This window comes from Diceros bicornis, chromosome 8 (genome assembly GCF_020826845.1).
Source record: "Diceros bicornis minor isolate mBicDic1 chromosome 8, mDicBic1.mat.cur, whole genome shotgun sequence".
Taxonomy (NCBI): domain Eukaryota; kingdom Metazoa; phylum Chordata; class Mammalia; order Perissodactyla; family Rhinocerotidae; genus Diceros; species Diceros bicornis.
In genome coordinates this window covers 63980708-64001731 of record NC_080747.1, presented here as the reverse complement: position 1 = coordinate 64001731, position 21024 = coordinate 63980708, and the positions used below count along the sequence as shown (strand labels likewise).

The 21024-nt window shown below is 39.1% G+C and overlaps 1 protein-coding gene across 2 annotated transcripts in view; it reads right to left on the bottom strand.

The window, feature by feature from the left end:
* Positions 1 to 18952, bottom strand: part of BMP2K (BMP2 inducible kinase) — a 128179-nt gene extending 109227 nt beyond the window's left edge. Inside the window, exon 1 of one of the 2 annotated variants that reach the window (XM_058547344.1) lies at positions 18287 to 18952. In XM_058547344.1, coding sequence (XP_058403327.1) covers positions 18287 to 18455 — 169 coding nt within the window. In that variant the 5' untranslated portion in view covers positions 18456 to 18952. The remainder of the gene's footprint in view (positions 1 to 18286) is intronic. The other variant, XM_058547345.1, reaches the window with a different exon arrangement.
* Between the last annotated feature and the right edge of the window lie 2072 nt (positions 18953 to 21024).

The following is a 21024-nucleotide window of genomic DNA, read 5'->3' as shown; positions in this document are numbered from 1 at the left end:
TATCTTTTAACTTTCCCTTCCTTTCCTTCCAGTCACAGCACCTTTCTCCCTCCCTTATCCCTATTTTCTTTCCTACAGTGAAAAAGTCAGATTTTAGAATTAATGTTTTTGGGTTTGTTTTTTTTTTTGCAGAACTGAAAAAGACTACATATAAACTTAGTTCTCTACTACTTTTTTCTCACTTTCTTACATCTCAAAAAAAGCCTGGGTATTAGGTATCAATCATCTCTCACTCATTTCACAACTTCCTTCTCACCAGAATATTGGACTTCAAAAGCATCAAATTTTAGCCAATTCTTACAAATTGCTTTTAAATTTGTGTTTTCTTCCCAAATTCAGCATTACACTAACTTCTCCTTGGGACTCGTTGGCCTTACAACTATTCAGTACAAAAACCTACAGCTTCAACATGTCCAAGTTCCCCTCAACAGCAACTTGTACTCTGCAACTCTACAACCCATCACCTGCCTTCTCAGACCGCCTTCAATGCCCTCTTCACCGGATTATCACACTCACACATCTCAACTAACCATCAGATGGGGGCTCTTCCTATGTTCTTTCTTTCAACAAATTTTAATGAGTCGTTGTGCTAGCCTCTCAAACACATTTTAAGTAGGACACTGTATGTGTGAGTTTATAGTCTATGGGAGGAGAAAGACAAAAATAAGTTATTATGGCACATTGTGATGAACACTATGGGCAGTATAACTGAAGCATAAAGGGCTGTAATTAAATAATTATGTTTGGAATATCCTCAATCCAGCATTCTCTTTTCACTTAGGCAGGCCCTGAAATTTCATTGTTTTAGGAAGCCTTTCTTGATGAGAACTGACAACATAGGCCAAGAATCTATTACATAAACAGCATCACGGACCTAACTCAAACTAAACATGCAACCACTTAGTTCACACATCCTCCAACTCAGTGGCTTATTTATATATTACCACTTATGATTACAGGTAGATAGTAACCAAGCATCCCATAACTTCATCTTTAGAAAAATTAGCTTTTAACACACGCTCAATATTTTATTTTTAACCTCTATGAATGCTCAAGTTAAAAAATTCAGTAATTTGATCAGTTCCCAGCATGAAATGTATGTAATCCCTGATTTAATAGTGGATTGTGCCCTGACAGCTTCTAAGTCTACTCTTTGGCATTCAGAATATTTTCCCACAGAAACAATTCTACATGTGATAATTAGGTTCTCCGGTCAACCTGCAGTCTAATACTAATAGCACTGTAATACCTAATGTCTCTCTATAAAAACAGATCTGTGGGAACATTCACTCAGGGTTCCAACCTGAGAAGCCAAGAATGCATCTCACTACATCACTAACACCACAGGTTCTGCCCAGCCTACCAAACCGTGAGAAAGGGATTCCCCCAGATCCAGGCCACTAGCACTGCCCAAGTAACTACAAGCAGCAACTCAGGCAAGTTGTCTACCAATTCCACAGCAGTTCCTGACTCTTCTTTGGTCATGTGGCCCTTTGAGAATACAATGAAAGCCATAAGCCCTTTCCTAAGAAAAATGTACACAGATGTCTATGAACCCCACATGAACAACCCCAACAGCAAAGTGTAGGGTCCACACAATAAACTGTACACTACAGACCAGTACTGTCCAATATCTGTCCAATATAATGTGAGCCACATATGTAATTTTAAATTTTATGGTAGCTACATTCAAATGGTAAAAACCAGTGAATTTTAATAATGCATTTTATTTAACCCAATACATCCAAAATACTATTATTTCAACATGTAATCAATATTATAAAAATATTAATGAGGTCTTTTACATTCTTTCATATAATGTGTTGAAATCCCACGCATATTTTGCATTTACAGTATATTTCAATTCAAACTAGCCACATTTCAAGTAGTAGTAGCCACATGCGGCCAGTGACTACTCTATCAGACAGTTTTGCTAGACTATACAGTGTATAACCAGCAATTCTCAACCCCTTTGGGCTCAGGATCCCTTTACAGTCTTAAAAATTATTGAAGGGGCAAGCCCCATGGCCTAAGGGTTAAGTATGGCACGCTCCACTTCGGTGGCCCAGGTTCAGATCCCGGGCCACTCATCAAGCCATGCTGTGGCAGCGACCCACATACAAAATAGAGGAAGACTGGCACAGATGTTAGCTCAGGATGAATCTTCCACAACAAAAAAATTAAAATTAAAATAAAAAATAAAAATTATTGAAGACCCCAGAGAACTTTTGTTTATGTGGATTATATCAATCCATATTTGCCATATTAGAAATTAAAACTGAGAATTTTTTAAAATCTATATTAACTCAATTAAAATAATAATAAACACATTACATTTCAATATAAATAACATTTTTATGAAAAATAGCTGTATTTTTCAAAACAAAAATTTAGAAAGAATGGCAATGTTTTACATTTTTTGCAAAGCTCTTTAATATTTGCCTTAGTAGAAGACTGCTAGATTCTCATATCTGCTTTTGCAGTAAATCTCTTGTGATATGTTGTTTGGGCTGAACGAAGCATATGAAGAAAATCTAGCCTCACAAGTATATGGAGAGGAAAAGATGAAGACTATCTTAATAGTCTTTTCAGATAACTAGGGATATTACTCTCTGCTATTATAGCAAAACATGACAATTAGTAGCTTCTTAAAGATTAGTTACAATATGGTATCTAAAACCACATCACTAAATTTTATACACTGTTACATTAAAATCTAATCGATCTTGTACTTTTTATTTGTAACACCATGCATTTGGAAAATAGTTCACTGAGTTAAAGAGATCTTCTATTACACAATTTAAGAAAAAAATCACATCTGTTAATATTATCACCTATTTCCTCAGAAAAGCCTTTAAGTAATGGGAAGCTGTCAAGTTCACAACGGCAGATACAAGTTTTCCAAAATTCTAATTTTCTTTTGAAAGCTCAAATTCCATTATTAATAACACCTGTCAGTTGTTTTCCTTGAAGTGATGGGCTCACTTAATTGAGAAAATGTCTGCCAAATACCCAAGTCTAAATGAATAACCATAGTTTGTCAGTCATTCTTTCAAATAAAAATGGTGTTCCATGAAAAAAAAGCAACTAGTTCAGGACACAACTCAATCACCCATGTGCTTTTCCTCAATTACACCACCATACTTCATTACGCAGCAAGTGCTTTATGCATACTTCCCATTTCTTCACATATTAAAAAGATATGTACTTACAAATGGCCAATACTAAAGACATGAAAAGATGTTCAACATCATTTATCTTTAGGAAAATGTAAATCAAAACCACAACGATATACCACTTCACACTCATTAGGATGGCTATTATAAAATTTAAAACAAAAACAAAAAATACCAAGTGCTGGTGAGGATGTGGACAAATTGGAATGCTTGTACGACAAATTGGAATGCTTGTACATTGCTGGTGGGAATTTAAAATGCTGCAGCCACTATGGAAAACACTATGGCAGTTCCTCTAAATATTAAACACAGAGGTATCATATAATCCAGCAATCCACTTCTGGGTATATACCAAAAAGAAATAAAAACAGGGACTTGAACAGATATCTGTACACTCATATTCGTAGCAGCACTATTCACAATAGCCAAAAAGCAGAAACAACCCAAATGCATCCACTGACGGACAAATAAACAAAATGTAATATACACATACAACGCAACATTATTCAGACTTGAAAAAGATTAATTCTGACACATGCTTCAACATAGATGAACCTTGAAGACACTGTGCTAAGTGAAATAGGTCAAACACAAAAGAACAAATATTGTATGAGTCTCCTCTTATGTGAGGTACTTAGAACAGTCAAATTCATAGAGACAGAAAGTAAAATAGTGGTTACCAAGGGCTGGGGAAATGAGGGAATGGGGAGTTAGTAGTTAATGGATACAGAGTTTCAATTTGAGAAAACGAAAAAGTTCTCGAGATGGATGATGGCGATGGCTACTTAATAATGTGAATGCAGTCAACTTAAAAATCATTAAAATGGTAAATTTTATGGGATGTACATTTTACCACAATAAAAAAAAAAGAAGCATACTCAAAGGCCAGGATTGACATTTTTATTCCTTCATCAAGGACATTCTCAAGAGAAACTGGCTTTAAAAAAAAAAAAAACTGAGTACACATGATGGTGAAGAATACAATTAGTACTAATACAATTTGGTGCCAACTGTCTTGATTTGTGTTACGGTAACAGCAGTTACGACCACTGCTTTTGAACCATCAGTGCAAATGCCAATATAGTGTAAAAGGCAATTATGTCTCAGTAGTATTATAAAAATAATTCTGACCTGATGAATTCCCTCAAAGAGTCTCAGGGATCCCTCCACCTGGGGCCCACAAACTACACTTTAAGAACCATTAATGAAGCCTATTCTTTCAGAAAAGTCAATTAATGACAAAAGGAAAGAGACACAAAAGATCACAGAACAGTTTTATTTTTGTTTTTGCCTGTTTTTTCTTTTAAGATCAGAAAAACAAACAGGTTTATTATACGCTGAGCAGGAATCAGATATAGTAAGTATTAAGGAGCAAGAAAACAGAAGAAAAATCAGATAACTGACAGAGAAGGGAATGGAAGGGAGGAGAAAATCAGGGGCACAGCTTCTAAAGGTGGGAAGTAAAGGAGAGACAGACATTAGAGACAGACTAGGAGGGCACACTTTGACTTATAAAAAACCTCTAACTCCTGGGGATGTAATATACAGCATGGTGACTATAGTTAATAATACTGTATTGTATATTTGAAAATTGCTGAGAGAGCAGACCTTAAAAGTTCTCAGGACAAGAAAAAAAATTGTAACTGTGTGGTAATAGATGTTGACTAGACTTAGTGTGGTGATCATTTCACAATATATACAGATATGGGATCATTATGTTGTACACCTGAAACTAATATAATGTTATATATCAATTATATCTCAATTAAAAAAATAAAGCTCTCTCGGCCCAGAAATAAACCCACACATCTATGGACAGCTAATTTTCAACAAGGGAGCCAAGAACATACAATGGAGAAAGGAAACTCTCTTCGATAAATGGTGTTGGGGAAAAGGGGACAGCCACATGCAAAAGACTGAAAGTAGACCATTATCTTACACTATACACAAAAATTAACTCAAAATGGATTAAAGACTTGAATGTAAGACCTGAAACCATAAAACTCCTAGAAGAAAACATAGGCAGTATGCCCTTTGACATGGGTCTTAGCAGTATCTTTTTTTAATATGTCTCCTCAGGCAAGGGAAACAAAAGAAAAATAAACAAATGGGACTACATCAAACTAAAAAGCTTCTGCACAGCAAAGGAAACCATCAACAAAACGAAAAGACTTTCTCCCAAACTTACCCAATGGAAGAAGAGATTTGCAAATCATATATACGATAAGGGGTTAATATCCAAAATACGTAAAGAACTCAATACAACTCAACAATAACAAATAAAAGCAACCTGATTAAAAAATGGGCAGAGGATCTGAACGGACATTTTTCCAAAGAAGATATACAGATGGCCAACAGGCACATGAAAAGATGTCCAACATCACCAACTATTAGGGAAATGCGAATTGAAAGCACAATGAAACATCACCTCTCACCTGTCAGAACGGTTATAACTAACAAGACAAGAAATAACAAGTGTTGGAGAGGATGTGGAGAAAAGGGAACTCTCATACACTGCTGGTGGGAATGTAAACTGGTGCAGCCACTATGGAAAACAGTATAGAGACTCCTCAAAAAATTAACAATAGAACTATCATATGATCCAGCTATTCTACTTCTGGGTATTTATCCAAAAAACATGAAAATACTAATTCAAAAAGATATATGCACCCCTATGTTCACTGCAGCATTATTCACAATAGCCAAGATTTGGAAACAACCTAAGTGCCCATCAGTGGATGAATGGATAAAGAAGATGTGGTATATATATACAATGGAATACTACTCAGCCATAAAAAAGATGAAATCTTGTCATTTGCGACAATACAGATGGGCCTTGAGGGTATTATGCTACGTGAAATAAGTCAGACAAAGAAAGACAAATACCATATGACTTCATTCATATGTGGAAGATAAACAAACAAACACATAGATACAGAGAACAGAAGGGTGGTTACCAGAGAGGAAGGGGGGGTAGGAGGAGGGAGAAAGGGGTAAAGGGGCACATGTGTACAGTGATGGACTGCAACTAGACTTTTGGTGGTGAACACGATGCAGTCTATACAGAAGTCCAAACATAATTATGTATACCTGAAATTTATATAATGTCATAAACCAATGTTAGCTCAATAAAAATAAACAAAAGCCTCTGTCTACTTAAAAAAAATACAGACACTAGATAAATGCTTCTTGATAATGGTGATAATTCCATGTTTAATGAAAAATATTAAGAAATTTTCTCTTTTAATATTTTTAAATCATAGATCAAGCACCTTTCTAACTTTTCACTTACATGTATATAAAATATGCCACATGTATCACAGATGTCATGTCATTTTTAAGAAAATTGTTTTATGATGCCATAGGAATTTATTTCACTGCCTTTGCTCAGAAGTTTAGTAATCCAGGTTTAAGTCAAATGCATTTGTGCTACAATAAAATAAAAATCTGAAAGAATCTTATTTCTTTTCTTTTTATTTTGAATAAATGTAGCATAAATTTGTTAAATGAAATGCAAAAAAGGATCTGTTATTACAGCTGATCAGACTCCAAGCCTTAAAGTTCCCATAACCTTGAACCAGGGATAAAAGGAAGTAGGGGATAAGAATTTAGCTACTTCTCTTCTTCTTTTCACTTTCCTTCTTCCCTAGAGGAGGTCTTAGATATTGCTATGCTAGATTCAACCGAAGAAGCTCAAGTAATGTGATTTTATGCTACTTACTTTACAGTTCACAAATACATTACTTCATTTAGTACTGAAACTTTCTAGACTGAGACAACAGACTAATTTGGGGGAAGCTGCAATATTAAACTTTTTAATATTCATTTTAAACAACTGCAGCACATGGTTTGATGGCCTGAGGAAAGAGCCAAGTGGGAAAACTTTAACTCAAAAATTTGAGGGATGACCTTGTTCCACCTCAGACTCCTCAGACACCCATTAATACTCCAGCTGCCTTCAGAATATTCAAAGTCCCCTAGGCCCTTAAGTCTGCTCAAAGTCCTCACTCCAATCAAAGGCCAACGCCAATATGTGCACAGGAGTCAATTAAGGAGGCCATGTGTAGTGGAAAGAGTGCTCGATTAAACTCACGAGACCTAAATGCTGCCCTCCACAAGCAATACTAACAGTGTGACTTTGGGTTCATCCCTTACTGTACTTTCTTATAGTTAAATAAAGGAACTAAAATTGGATAATTGCTACAATTATGGGAGATTTCACGACACACTAGCCTTTTAAAAGAAAGACTGTTAGTCCAACAACACCAACTCCAGTTAATATAATATTTAGGATATTTTCTGAAGGAATATGAGGAGGTCTTACCTTTAATTCAGATTCTTGTATGCCACTCACCATCCCCATCCCTGTATTTAGTCTTCCAAAAAGCAAAAATGAATAGAATTGACCTCACAATATCCATAATGGCCCACCACAACTTTTTAAAGTACATGTAGCCTTTATTAAGAAAGATAGCCGCTACTCTAAGGTGAGAACAAATTTGAAACTTGAATCTGTTAAGTAGGAGTTACTCAAGCTAGAAATTTATGGGACATTAAATTAGTTACATTCAACTTTGAGCACTATGGATTCATAAAGAACCTTGCAAACTCACTTCCAACATTCCTTATGAACAGGGTATTATCGGCAAAGTGCCATACAAAAACACATATTTTTTTTTAAAAACCCATGGACTGCAACATTTCTTAAGTTTCCACTTCAGTGACATGAAAAACATAAAATCCTTAACAGCTAGCTTCACTGGATTTTTTAAAAATATATCAATTTGCAGTGAGATCCTTAGAATTCTCCTTTGGATTATATAAACAATATTTTGCTAAAAGATGAAAAATTAACAAAGATTTAACAATCTGGTTAACTATTCACTAGGATTTGAACTAGGCTAGTTGGTAAACAAAAAAACTCTTACTGCATACAACACCAGTTAACTATCTTACAAACTTCTGTTACTGATCACAGAAGAGACCACTAAAAGCCTATGCACAGCTAAGCATATACACATCCTACTTCTGGAAAAATAACTCAAAACACATGTCCTACTAATCATGAGTCAGTAGCATCATTTTTTTGTACACAAAGAATAGACCATTAACATTCAGTACGAGAGATTCTGTTATGCAGGCCAGAAAATGAAAAAGTGGGTCATGGCCAGTGATGCATAATCCCACTCCCTAGAAAAATAGTCCTGACAACATTCATTAAGTAAAATATTTTACTGTATTATATGTAAGTCATTTTAGTACTGACATCTATGATTCCAAAATGAATAGTAAAATTTAAAGTAACCACTGACAATCTCATTCAAAAGAGAATACTTAAGTGTGTAAAAAGCTCCAGCCAGCCCTAACAATGACCCAGCCAAAAAAATTAAGGAAAATAATAAGTAAACATATCAATTAGGCAGGGGAAGTGGTGTGCTGGAAACCTCTCTTCCAGGAAACCAAAGAAGGAACAGAAGAATGTTGAGGGTGATAATGATTAGTTATTAACACCACCACATAAAGACTTACTGTGCTACCCTCTGATCTGTTATGCCAGGCTTACAAATTTCCTAATACAAAAGAAAATTCAGTGTCTCTCTACCCAGAAAATGAGCACCTCCAATATCATACAGACTAGTTAGAGGGTTCCCCCAAAGTAATGATCACGTGTTTCCTTCCCCCAGAGCATTAAGGAGATGAGATCCCCTTCTTCCTAATCTCTCATTCTCTTAGATAATGATTATCCCATTAAGCCTGGGTACTATTAGCCACTCAAGAGAAAGCCATAGCCAGTGGACCATTTCCAATATTGTTACTTAAGATTAGGTACTCGAAGCACATACTTTAGGCCTGTTCAGCTTGTTCTCTCTGTCCCACAGTAGTGGCTTTCTTTTAAAATGACATGGGTCAAGAGAACTCAGGCTAGAACATTTTTGAAAGTCATATCTAATAAGAAGAGCAATGCTATACCCACAAAACAAAGATGTACTATTTGTGTAATAATAAGAGAAATGAAACAGGCTAGGAATCCAAAAATAAATTTGGTAGTATTTTTTTCATCCATCTAGATAATGCAGCACTTACATTATCACCAAATATCTCTATTTAGTTTCTATAAAGGGACATAACTTGAAGAACAGGACCAACCTGCTCCTATATCAACTGAACAGTTGGATTTGTCAAATACGGTTGCTATCCAATTGTTTTACAGTAAATTTTTACAGGCCTTGTAACTGCTTTTCAATTCAAAAACTCAATCTCTTACAAATGTACTGAATACCTATCATGAGTACAGCACTGCAAGAGATAAAAGATTAGTACAAGCCATACCTTATAGGAGCTTTTAATCTTGCTGTAGAGGAAACTTTTTATTGGATATTTTATTGGAATAGAACAAAGTTGTGTAAAATAACAGTTGCTACACAGGGCATCAAAGGAAGGCATAATTACACCTATTGGTTTGTGAACAGGGTTTCACGGAAAAATAAAGATTGCAAGAAAGTAACTATATTTTAAATGTATCCTGCAAGATCCAATTTCAACAGAGTGGGGGAGGCAGGTGTCTGCATTCTACACAAATGTAACAACATAAGCTGAAAAATAGGAATAGAAAGCATGACAGAAGTGCAGGAAACATCAAGTACACCTGCAGTAACACAGCCTAGGGTTAGAGTGAGAGAGTAAGGCTGGAGAGTGGGTTGGGGTCACACTGCAGAGGGCCCAGAATCCCAGAGTAATGAGCTCGTACTTCATTGGGTTAGGCAAAAAAAAGAGGATGACGTGATCAGAAGTCCATTTCAGAAAGAATAAACTGGAAGGAATACAAGAGTTGAACGTAATTTTGTGAGAGGTATTAGGGACCCAAACTAGAGCTGACAGCACTGAAAAAAAAAGTAACTAATTTTTCACACATATCATGGGTAAACTTTCTAACACTCACTCAGAGAAAGTACTGCCATAACCCTTCCTCATAAATTCTTTCCAAATAAAACTTGAAAAACAAGACAGTTTCTTTACTTCCAGATACCCTTCAAAATACATATATTATAAATGAGTCACTCAGAGAACACAAATTATTAAAATGACAAAAGAAGCAATTAAGGTGGCATATCCTTTGAAACTAAATAGTACTCTGAAATGCTACAGAACTTATTTGAGCACCCATCCCCTTATCTCAAGGGGTACCACAAAAGGCAACTTCTTAGAAAAGACTTTTTCCCAATGATTAAGAAATAATTTTATACTGTGGGATAAAAAATAAATTGCTAACCTATATTGAAGCTTGCCAAAGCACTCAAATGCATGATAATCAAACACAGTCCTCTCCTTACGGTCTTAATCCTAAAACTGTTCATTGTTATCCCTCCTTTCCCATGCCCCTCTCTTATCAGAGAGAGCAGTAAGAATCAGTTATACAGACAGAATCAGAGAATGCTAAAATGGAAAAAGATGTTACAGATTCATCTTTATCCACTTCATTTTTTTCTTGAGGAAACTGAGGTCAAAATGTCACAATGCAAGTTAGTGGCATAACTGGGATTAGCAACTGGCCTGACTCCAAGTTTTGCCTTTTTCTTTTTTTTAATAATTGTCTCCAAGAAGGCACTATTTCAAAGATTTAATAAAATGTTAAAATGGGCAAACTAATAGCAACAATTGTTTTGTATTTTAAGATAATATCCATTGCAAAATGAGTCTCTAAAGGCTACATCCCAAATATGCCCTTACTGTTACTGGAATTCTTGTAAGACTAAGACAGACCAAAAATTCCAAAAACAAAGCCTCTCTGCGGCAAGGCCAACAACCACTTTCCTGCAGAGAAACTTGAAACTGTTAGCAGAAATGTGCTGACTGATCTCATTTGTAAAGATGATACACACAGACAGAGAATCTCCAAACTAACTAAGTGTCCAACTATTTAAAACAGCTCAGTCATTAACCACTCAACTTCCCAACTCAGTTCCGTAAAATAGTAAGCTTGTGGGTAGATGAATGGTTCACCAAATGGATGCAGGACAAACCAAGGAATAAGCAGTTTCAACCTCTTGCAGATGAAGCTCTATGCAGCTTTGAAACTGCTGTTCAGGACTCTCAATTTCAGAACTCCAAGTTAAGGCTTTAATCATTTGGATAGCTACCAAATGTGTTCTAATAAATGCTTATGTTCTACTTCAAGTTTTGACCAAAAAAATGGGAGAGAAGGAGTGAAAAAGAACCAAGATAATATACAAGGTTAGTAAAGAACACTAAAGAAGATGCAGAATCAATGTAAAGATGGACATCAATTCTACCTTCTAGTATGTTCCTTAATATTAACAACATCAAGGACCTTTCCTATTTTTCCCTCCTGCGGACCCAATGATGGAAAGATACTTACAAATATTAATTTATTTCCATTATTTTTAAAATAATCAAAGACAACCTTTCCAATCTGCTCAGCATGAGAATATCAGTATTAACCACACAAAGTTGACTACAGCTAAAAGAAATCTGACGTTAGTGCAATTTAGCACCTTTATTGGAGATAAATGCATAATTTCCACTACGTTTTCTTGAAATATTGAAAATTGGGAATTGTTTTAGTGTTCGCACCTTGTTCTTGAATAAAACTGCCATGTCTAGAGAAAATACATCAGTGGACAATCAAAATTACGCCCTAGGAGCTATCCCTACAACGATAACATAAACAACCCAAAAGAGGAGCATGTGTTAATAAGATTCTATGTAATGTCCTTTGCTGCAAATTACTTTCATTTTATTGTGAAAGCATATGCTGCTATCAAGGTCAAAATCCTATATAGCTGATTGAAACTTAAAAACTATATATGGCTGAATGCCATATGATAATTATCTAAGTAAAATGATTCAGATTTTTTTTACAAACATAAATGTTATACTTAATTCAGGATAAATGTAACACCTAATCTAAAAGCAAGTTAATAGTATTCCAGAATCAGATTTCACTGAAAGCTTATAACCAAATCTGAACTTAAAACTGACCCATATTTACTGAGAGATTTGGCATGCACTGTTAGGTACTGTCACACATTATCTTTTGATATCATACATTATTTATTAATCTTCATAACAGATATTAACCCCACGTTATAAAAAAGGAAACAATGTTTCCTGAGAGTTTAATTCAACAACAACAAAAACAATGCTGGACAGGAACAGAGATAAAAAAGGCCCTGCCCTCAAAAGGCTCACCATCCAAAAAGCCTGTCAAAATCTACTGTAGAATATAAAATAATTTCATAATTGCACGTAACAATACTTCTTTTAACTCAGCCACTTTTGCCCAATAAAGAAAAATATAATGTCAATAGAGAAAGATGACTATCAGGGTGCATCCAGGAGTTTTTTTCGTTGCTGTGTCAAGGAGGCTAACTGAAATTCCACTTTGCATTAAATCCACTTTGTCTTCACCAGAGTAGAAGATTCAGGGTCCCCTGGCGTAAGAAGACCTTTGATGGGACAAGAACTAAAGAGCCCTCCAGTAGTGCTTTTCAATTTGCAAATTAGGTCTTAAATTCTATTGAAGAACTCCATCTGGTTTCAAAAAAAAGGTCAAAAATTACTTCTTTGAAAAGTATTTCAATGTCCACGACATGGCGAGGCAATTTGTCTAATACAAAAGCAACTAATACCGAGTCCTTCTAGCCTCAAGAATTTTACTATCTGCTAGGGTAGATGAGTCAGGAGCAATAATAACCACCTTAGTGTTTCCAAGTGCTTACCTAATTGCATCTCAAGACAAAAGATTAAATGTGATAAGGGGGAAAAAAGCAAATGGCTACAAATGTCCACAGGAAGAAGGGAGTGATCATAAGAAGCAGTTAGGGAGCTAGGATTACACAGGCAAAAGGTAAATACCAGATTCAGTCACAGAACAACGGGGAGTGAAGCACATTGTGGCTGGAGCAAAGAGTATCACCGGGAAATAACCAGAGCTAAGATTTAAAAGCTAGGTTAAGGACTGAGCATGTATAATCGTGAACACCTGGCCAAAAAATGTGATCAAGTAAGACGACTTCTGGGCAACACAACTGTTCACTCCTTCTCCTTCACTCTTGAGTTTCAAGGCATCAGATTCTCCTGGTATCCTCATACCTCTCTGGCAGGTCCTTTTTAACCTTTGCCTAATGTAAATTAGTGGTTCTCAAGGTATGGTTCCTGGACCAGCACCCATCAGCATCAGTGAGCAAGTTGGCAGAAATGCAAATTACGGGCCCCAGCTAGACATACAGAATCAAATTCTGGGGGTCAGGCTCAGCAATCTGTGGTTTACCAAGCCCTCCAAATGATTCTGATGAACACTAATGTTTCAGTCCAGGAGTCCTTCAGTGAGAGTCCTCCCCTTCTCATTCTACACTCTCTCCCTACATCCATCCTCTCCTAGGGCTTTGTTATTACAGCCAAATGCTCACTAATCAGAAGTACCTGTCTCTAAGCCCAGACACTACTCCTGAGTACCAGACCATACACTCAACTTCCCATTTGACATTTATTTTCTCTCAGATATCTCAACTAAACATGTCTGGAACTACTGGATATCCTCCCAACTCCTCCACAAAAATGTGTTCCTTCTCTACTCTTCTCCATCTCAGCAAATGGTACCTCCATCCAAGAGTTGCATAAGAAAGTCATTCTTCACACTTCCTACAACACACACACACCCCCCATCCAATCTCCCACCAGGTCTTCCCATTCAAGCATTATAACATTCGTCTCCATCCCACTGCCACCATCTTAACACCATCATCCAATTTATATACCTCTCAACTAGTCTCTATATAGCAATCACAACGATCTTGTGAAAATACAAATCAGAGCATGTCACTGCCCTAATTTAAAACCTTCAGTAGCTTCCCATTGCATTTTCAGATAAAATCTAAAAACCAAAAGTGGCATACAAAGATCTGGATCCTGGTCACCTCTACAATATCATCTTGGGTCCTTCTATCATGTGCTTCATTGACTATAGTCCACAGCTCTAGGCATATTTCAGTTCCTGAAACTCTTCCCCACATAGGGACTTCTCTCTTCATGACATACACACCACCCCCACCTTCTCACTTCTGCCTTTACCTAACTTTTCTCATACTTCAGGTTTCTACTAAAATATCAAAAAAGGCCTTCCTTGATCCTCCAGTATAAACTGAATCAGTTATTCTCTCATAAAATGCTGTGCTTTCTTCTCATGACACTTACCAAAATTGTAAACTACATTAACTTGATAATTTTTGTTTGTTTAACACTTATCTTCCATACTAGACTGTAAGTTCCATGACGCCAAAGAAAGATCTGTTTTGCTCTCCACTGTGTAGACAGCACCTAGTACAGAGCCTGGCACACAAAATGCATTTAATAAATAGTTATGTAGTAGTAACAGCTGTTGATATTTTTGTTAAATCCTCCCCTTCTTCTGCTCTCTGTCCTCTCTCAGAAGCTTTAACTCACAAGTTACTGGGTAGCCAAGGACAATTTCTGCAAATGAGATATCATGCTTAAATCCATCATTTTCCTATGGATTTACATTGCAAAATCAGATGTATTTTACTACCTTCCTGTAAAATTAACAATGAGAATTGGTTAACACTTAGCCTAAATCCACTCACCCCAGTCTAAGCAGTAAACTTTGAGAGAACTACTGAGCTACTTTTACAGAACTCTGTAGTAAATTCCTGGCCTCCAATTACTGACAGTGCCAACAACTCCCACGCCCATGTCAGAAAGTCTTACCCACCCAATCATTTAAAATACCATTCCTAGCCAGTCCCAAAAACTCATGATTAGATTATCTCAACACACTATGAATGGTGTCCCAGTCTCTATGCTCCCCATTTATTTAAGGCCACTTTGTACCAAAGACATTTAGAAAAAGATGTCCCCTACTTGAGAACCAACGTCTTCCCATTATCAATCAATATTAAATGCCTCTGACTAGCACTGAAGGCCTGTGGAGGCATGTGATCAAAAAGCCAGTCTTACGTTTTAATAAAAACATGGAAAGTTACATTGAATTATATGTGCTTGACAATCTGACACTGTTTCAAGCTAAAATTTACATACGGCTCTACCTCATTTCTACAGCCCAAAGTTGGATTTGGTTAGGATGCACTTCTGAAACTAAATTGTTTTTGAAAGAAACCATGAAAATGCCCCACTATGCTATCAGTCCTCTAAACTTTAAGCAAGAACTAAAAAGGTGCAACTTGTCAGCATTTTCAAACATATAACTAGAAATTATAATAAAAAGCATATATTATTTCAGAGAGGAAACTACTCCAACAGTTTAGTTATACATACAACATAAGTATACCCCTGGGAATCTGTTTTTTAACTAAATATATATAATATATAAATATGTATGTGCATGTATATATACACAAATACATACATATATACATATACATTGATCCTCATTATTTGAGGATTCCATATTTGTGAATTAACCTACTTGTTAAAATGTATTTGTATCCACAAAATCAATACAATATCCCAAAATCAATACAATGGCACTTTAAAGGTCATCTGCAGATGACCTTTTGCAGGATCCTGGCAAAAACACCTCAGGGCACAGCATCTACAGGGTCTTGGCCCTGTTTAAACAACAGTGACCACAAGCAAAAAATGTAAAATCTACCAAGTTTGTTTTTTGGTCTGTCTTTGCTTCTACCCTTTTCCTACTCAATGGTATACCTCTCCTCAGTTCAGGTACTCTAAACTCGAACACCTTTTCACAAGCACTTGCTCTAATCTTATAATGAGGCAAATATATCTGTCAATTATTGAATGTGAACCAGACTTGTGCTTAAACATGTTGTCTAAATTGTGGCATCACTTATCGGTAAAGGAGAGAGGATATTAAGCATCTGAAACAAGAACTGTCAGGATCAAAAAGTAAACTGAGGATAGATAAATTCAGTTGTGTGTGTGCTGAAGAGAAATACACAATGGAAGAAAGCCTAAGCCTTGGCCTCCCCTCCAGAGAAGACTAAAAGCCTAGTCCCAGGAGCCGGGTGTTGGGTGGGGAAGTTCCATCTTCCAATAAGGATTTCTTCAATCCTTGCTTCCTCCTAGCACTTGATTACAAATTTTTCCAAGAGAAATGACAAATTTATGGCAAAAGTCAGTGGAACACTCTAACAGTGACATTAGTGCTTGAAAAGATATTTTTAAATTTTTTTTGTGGTTGAGTGAGCACTCTCCATTTGAAATTCATTTTTATCGGCATTTCCCAAAATTACTTATCTTTTACTGAAAATGACTTGCTTAGGGTAATAACAGGATATGCTTAAAGCAGTGATACAAGCTACAAATCCAGTCTAGTTTGATGAAATATCAATGTTTTCTTTCTATTAAACAAAAGTTCCATCTTGGGGGCCGGCCCGGTGGCAGAGCAGTTAAGTTCGCACACTCCGCATTGGCGGCCCAGGGTTCAAAGTTTCGGATCCCGGGCACGGATCAACACACGGCTCATCAAGCCATGCTGTGAGGGCGTCCCATATAAAGTAGAGGAAGATGGGCACAGATGTTAGCCCAGGGCCAATCTTCCTCAGCAAAAAAGAGGAGGACTGGCAACAGATGTTAGCTCAGGGCTAATCTTCCTCAAAAAAAAAAAAAGACTCATCTGGGATTTTGTGAAATGAAGTGAGTGTTAATACTACTCAAGCCACACTTCAGTTACTATAACAACTCAAAGACAGAAGTATAGCATGTGAGTCAATAGCCATGTCTTCTTAAAACCTACAACTCAATCTAGACCAACACTTGAAATTCATATGTAATAGAGAGCTAGGAAATTTTACAGCACAGTAAAGTTGTCTATCAAGACCAATCACCACACATTCATTCTTTCGGGAAGCTAAGGATTCTCCTCCCACCTCTCCAAGGTTGGGCTAGGCTCATTACTAGGAGCAATGGCTTGCAAAATGATGACATCTATCCCTGAATAATTCAAGATCTCTTTCTCTTTAGAATATTTTATAGACAAAAACCTTCAGATTTTTCTCTTGCATTAATTAGCTTTGGGTGTTTGCAGCATTTCAAAAAACAAGTGGATCTCAGTCTACTGTCTTCAAACCACAACGTCTGACTTTCAGAGAACCAAAACCACTCTCTTCGATTTCTTTTCTCTTAACCTTGGAGCTTAAGAGAACAACTTATCAACAAATTATTTCTTGTGAATTTTAATAAGTATTTATTTTGTAATACTCTGCAATTAAAAACTCAAAGGCATGCAATAAACAAGAGAGAGTATTTTCTACAAGCCAATTGTACAAGAAATACAAAACTAAAGTGTAGGATGTTTTTTTCAATGGAGTAAACTTTTTGTAAGCAGACTTGCAACTGCTGACAAAGCCTGGGAAAGATAATGAAGGACCAAACACAAAACTTTGCAAGTGAAAGTTAACCTGCCTTCATATCACCTTTTAGAGTACTACCAAAGAGACACACTGAAATGGTATGAATAGCGCCTTGTCTGATAGACAAGATTCTAAATAACAAAGATAAACGGACTTCAAGTTTACCTGCTCCCCCAAAGCAACCTAACTGAATCTGGGGCAAAGTATCATCACCAACACGCGCATACACAGAAATATATTGTTTTTCACCTGAAGACTGAGCAGCAGCAAACCCAAGCTCGACACCAAGGGCTGCAGGGTCCTGTGCCCCGCGGCGCGGGTGGAGACTCGGATGAAGAAGCCAACGCATGACACCGCCTGAGCCACAGCTGGCAGAGCAGAGCCTCAATCTTGCTTGATCTGACCCTCTAATGAGTCAGTGGCCCAATCATGACACCACATCACTCGCTAGGACGTTTTCTATTTATTTCCTCGCGTCAAGAAGGACTGAAAATGACTTAAACTTGTAATGAGAGAACCGAGCACTGCTCAGAGCTGCCAGCGGCGAGAAAAGCCGGCTTAAGAACGAAAGCCGGAGCTCCTCTTTAAGAGTCCCCGCTGGTCCCGCAGACGAGGCAGAAGGGGGAAGAAGAGGAAGCCGAGAAGGCGAGGGGAAAAGCGGGCGAGGACCGGGAGAAGCCACCGCCACACCCCAGCCCTCCCTCACCTGCCTGCCCGAGCCTCCCTGGGCGCCCGTACCTTCGGCCAGCGTCTCCTCCAGGGTGACCTGGTAGCGGCCGACCGCGAACACCCGGACCCCCAGAGACGAGCTCCCGGAGCCAGAGCCGGCCCCGGCCCCGGCCCCGCCACCCGCCGCTCCGCCGCCGCCACCGCCCTCCGACTTGGGCATTCGAGAGAACTTCTTCATGGTCCCGCCGGCGCGCTGGAGGGCGCGGGGCGCGCGCACGGGCGAGCGAGAGGACGAGTCCCCGGTCGGGCGCGCGGCCGGGCGTCCTCGAGGGGTCGCCGCCCCTCGCCCCTCTGAGCGTCCGCGCGCGCTGTGGCCCGCTGAGCCTCACATTCCGCGCGCCCCGAGCGCACTGCCCCAGCCCCGCCGCCCGCTCCGCGGCTCCGCTGCAGCTGCCCGGCTCCCGCAGAGGGCGGCGGGGAGGGCGGGGACGGGGCGGGGCGGGGCGCGAGGGGGCGGGCCCGAGTGCGGGGGCGACGCCACCGCCTCCTCCAGTGCCCCGAGCGCCCTCGCCGCCTCACTCAGCGCCGAGGGCGCGAGCCCAACGGGAGGGCGCGAGGGAGGGAGCTACGGGAGGGGGCGTGGCGGCCGGCCTCTCCGGGGAGTGGGCTGGACCTCTCAGACCGCACACCCTCCGGATCGCAGGCCGCGGCGCTGCTGCCGCCCGAGTGGGACCCGCGCCGCCCGCCACTCGCGGCCGTTGGCGGCGCGGCGCCGCTGCCAACTGATCGCTGAGGCCCGGCACCCCGCGCAGGCGCGCTGTCCGCGCCGCCGGAAGTGACGGTTCCGGCTCTTGTCACGTGGAGGGGGGACGGGCGAGGTGATTGTGGGGGTTGGGGACGAGGGGAAGGTCCGGGGTCCCGGGTCTGAGGACCCGCCAGGAGGGTTCAGGCCAGGCCTGTGGGGCCCCGGCTTCGAGCAGGGAGCTGGCCGGGGTACCGGTTCCCACGCTGGCCCCGCAGCGGGGTCTGTCATCTTGGCTAGGAGTTGGTATGTCACTTTGGAAGCTTAAATATGCCTCCAACAACTTCTCACTGCATTTGTAAGCCACTTTTCCAGACCTCCTTCTCCCCTGAGAATCTTCTTCCGCTCGCCCACCCTGAGCGTGGGAGGTGGGAGCAGCTCCGAGCTAGAGCGGATTCCAGTAACCCGACTTGCAAAGCCACAGTGTCGCACTCTGTAACAGACGCTGGTGCTGGGAAGCGTTTTGCGGTTTATAAATTACTTAGGAGTACTTTCAAAATCTCATGTGTGCTATGCAACAGCCGTGTGAGATATTCAGAACAGGTATTAAGTCCGTTTGCAGACCATTCATTGCCTTTGGCCTAGAGAACTTAACGGACTCGCCCAAGGTCACACAGCTGGCTTGTGGTAGAGCTGGGACTACAAGGTCCATCCTTTGATACTTAGTTTCGTACTTTGGGCCATTCTGAAAAAGTAGCTTGAGGTCAGATCGTTGAAAAACTGCAGATTTCAGACTGTTTGGAAGCAAAACCAGCCATTGGGTTTCCCCCTCCTCCTTTAACAAAGAGATTTGCCCATTAAAAAAAGAAACAAGAAAAAAAGCTCCATTGCATCCATTTCATAAACTGCAGGAATCTCAGTGCCTGCGGAGTGAGGCAGGCAAAAAGAACATGGGTGTGAGATGTTACACAATGTTAAGGAATGGCAAATTATAGAGCATGTGTAAAGAGAGCAGCCGATTCTCAGCTCCAGCCTGCTTTTCCCCCGTATGAATACAGGCGCGCTGTGGCCAGAGGTTCCAATTTCTTAAGCCAGAAATCTGGATTTTTTTCTAATATGGCGTTTACCAAATTTATTACATGTAGGCCAAATTGTGCCTGCAGGACTCCAGTATGCACCTTCTATGAAAGTAGATGAATGTGGTTCTATCCCCACCCCTATTTCTGTATCCAGCTTTTTAATGAGATACAGGCAGAAACGTTAGAAAATGTGCTTAGGCAAAAGACTTTGAGCTTAAAATTTCTATTTTTTCTTCCCATCTGCTATTTGAAGAGAAGCTATTTCTGCCACCACTAAAACAGTGCTCTGGATTTGGGCATTTTTGCTGCATAACCCACTAAGCTAAAATTCTTCATCCAGGGACCTGACCTTTAAAGCACATTCCAGCTCAATGGAAGTCAGATTATATGTCAGATGATTGATGGGGTGTGACAATTGGGGATTTCCATTTAGAAATAAGCTGACCATTTTCCTTACTGTGGGGATTCACTGTGGAGTCTCATTCCTACAACATTTGAATTATATTTTTCAAGCAGAATAATGGAAAAATTTAGTCATTTCATACAATTCAAAACTGGAATCAGCCTAGCACACAAAGTTTGGGCCTAATACAGCTTCAGCTGATCACAACACAAGAATAAATAAATCTCCTATGATCAGTTTGGGAGCCAATTTACCACAGTTGTTGTGCTACAGAAAATCACTTCTAGGTACCCATATAACCTGTCTTCTGATAGGGAAGTTGATAATTAGTTTAAGGCATAGGCCCCCCTCTCAAAAATTATAGATAACAACGCGCAATGTGTCCTTTAAGTTTTAACCAAGCATGTAATAAAATTTGAATAGCCTTTGATCTTCACAGAAATGTTAACTCCACAATGTTCTATGAGAACCAATAACAAACACATTACTAATAAGAATGCAAAAACATTGTATTACTAATAACAAGAATGCCAAGCATTTACAAACACTTTTACTACAATCCGTTGATATTAACTGTCAGATT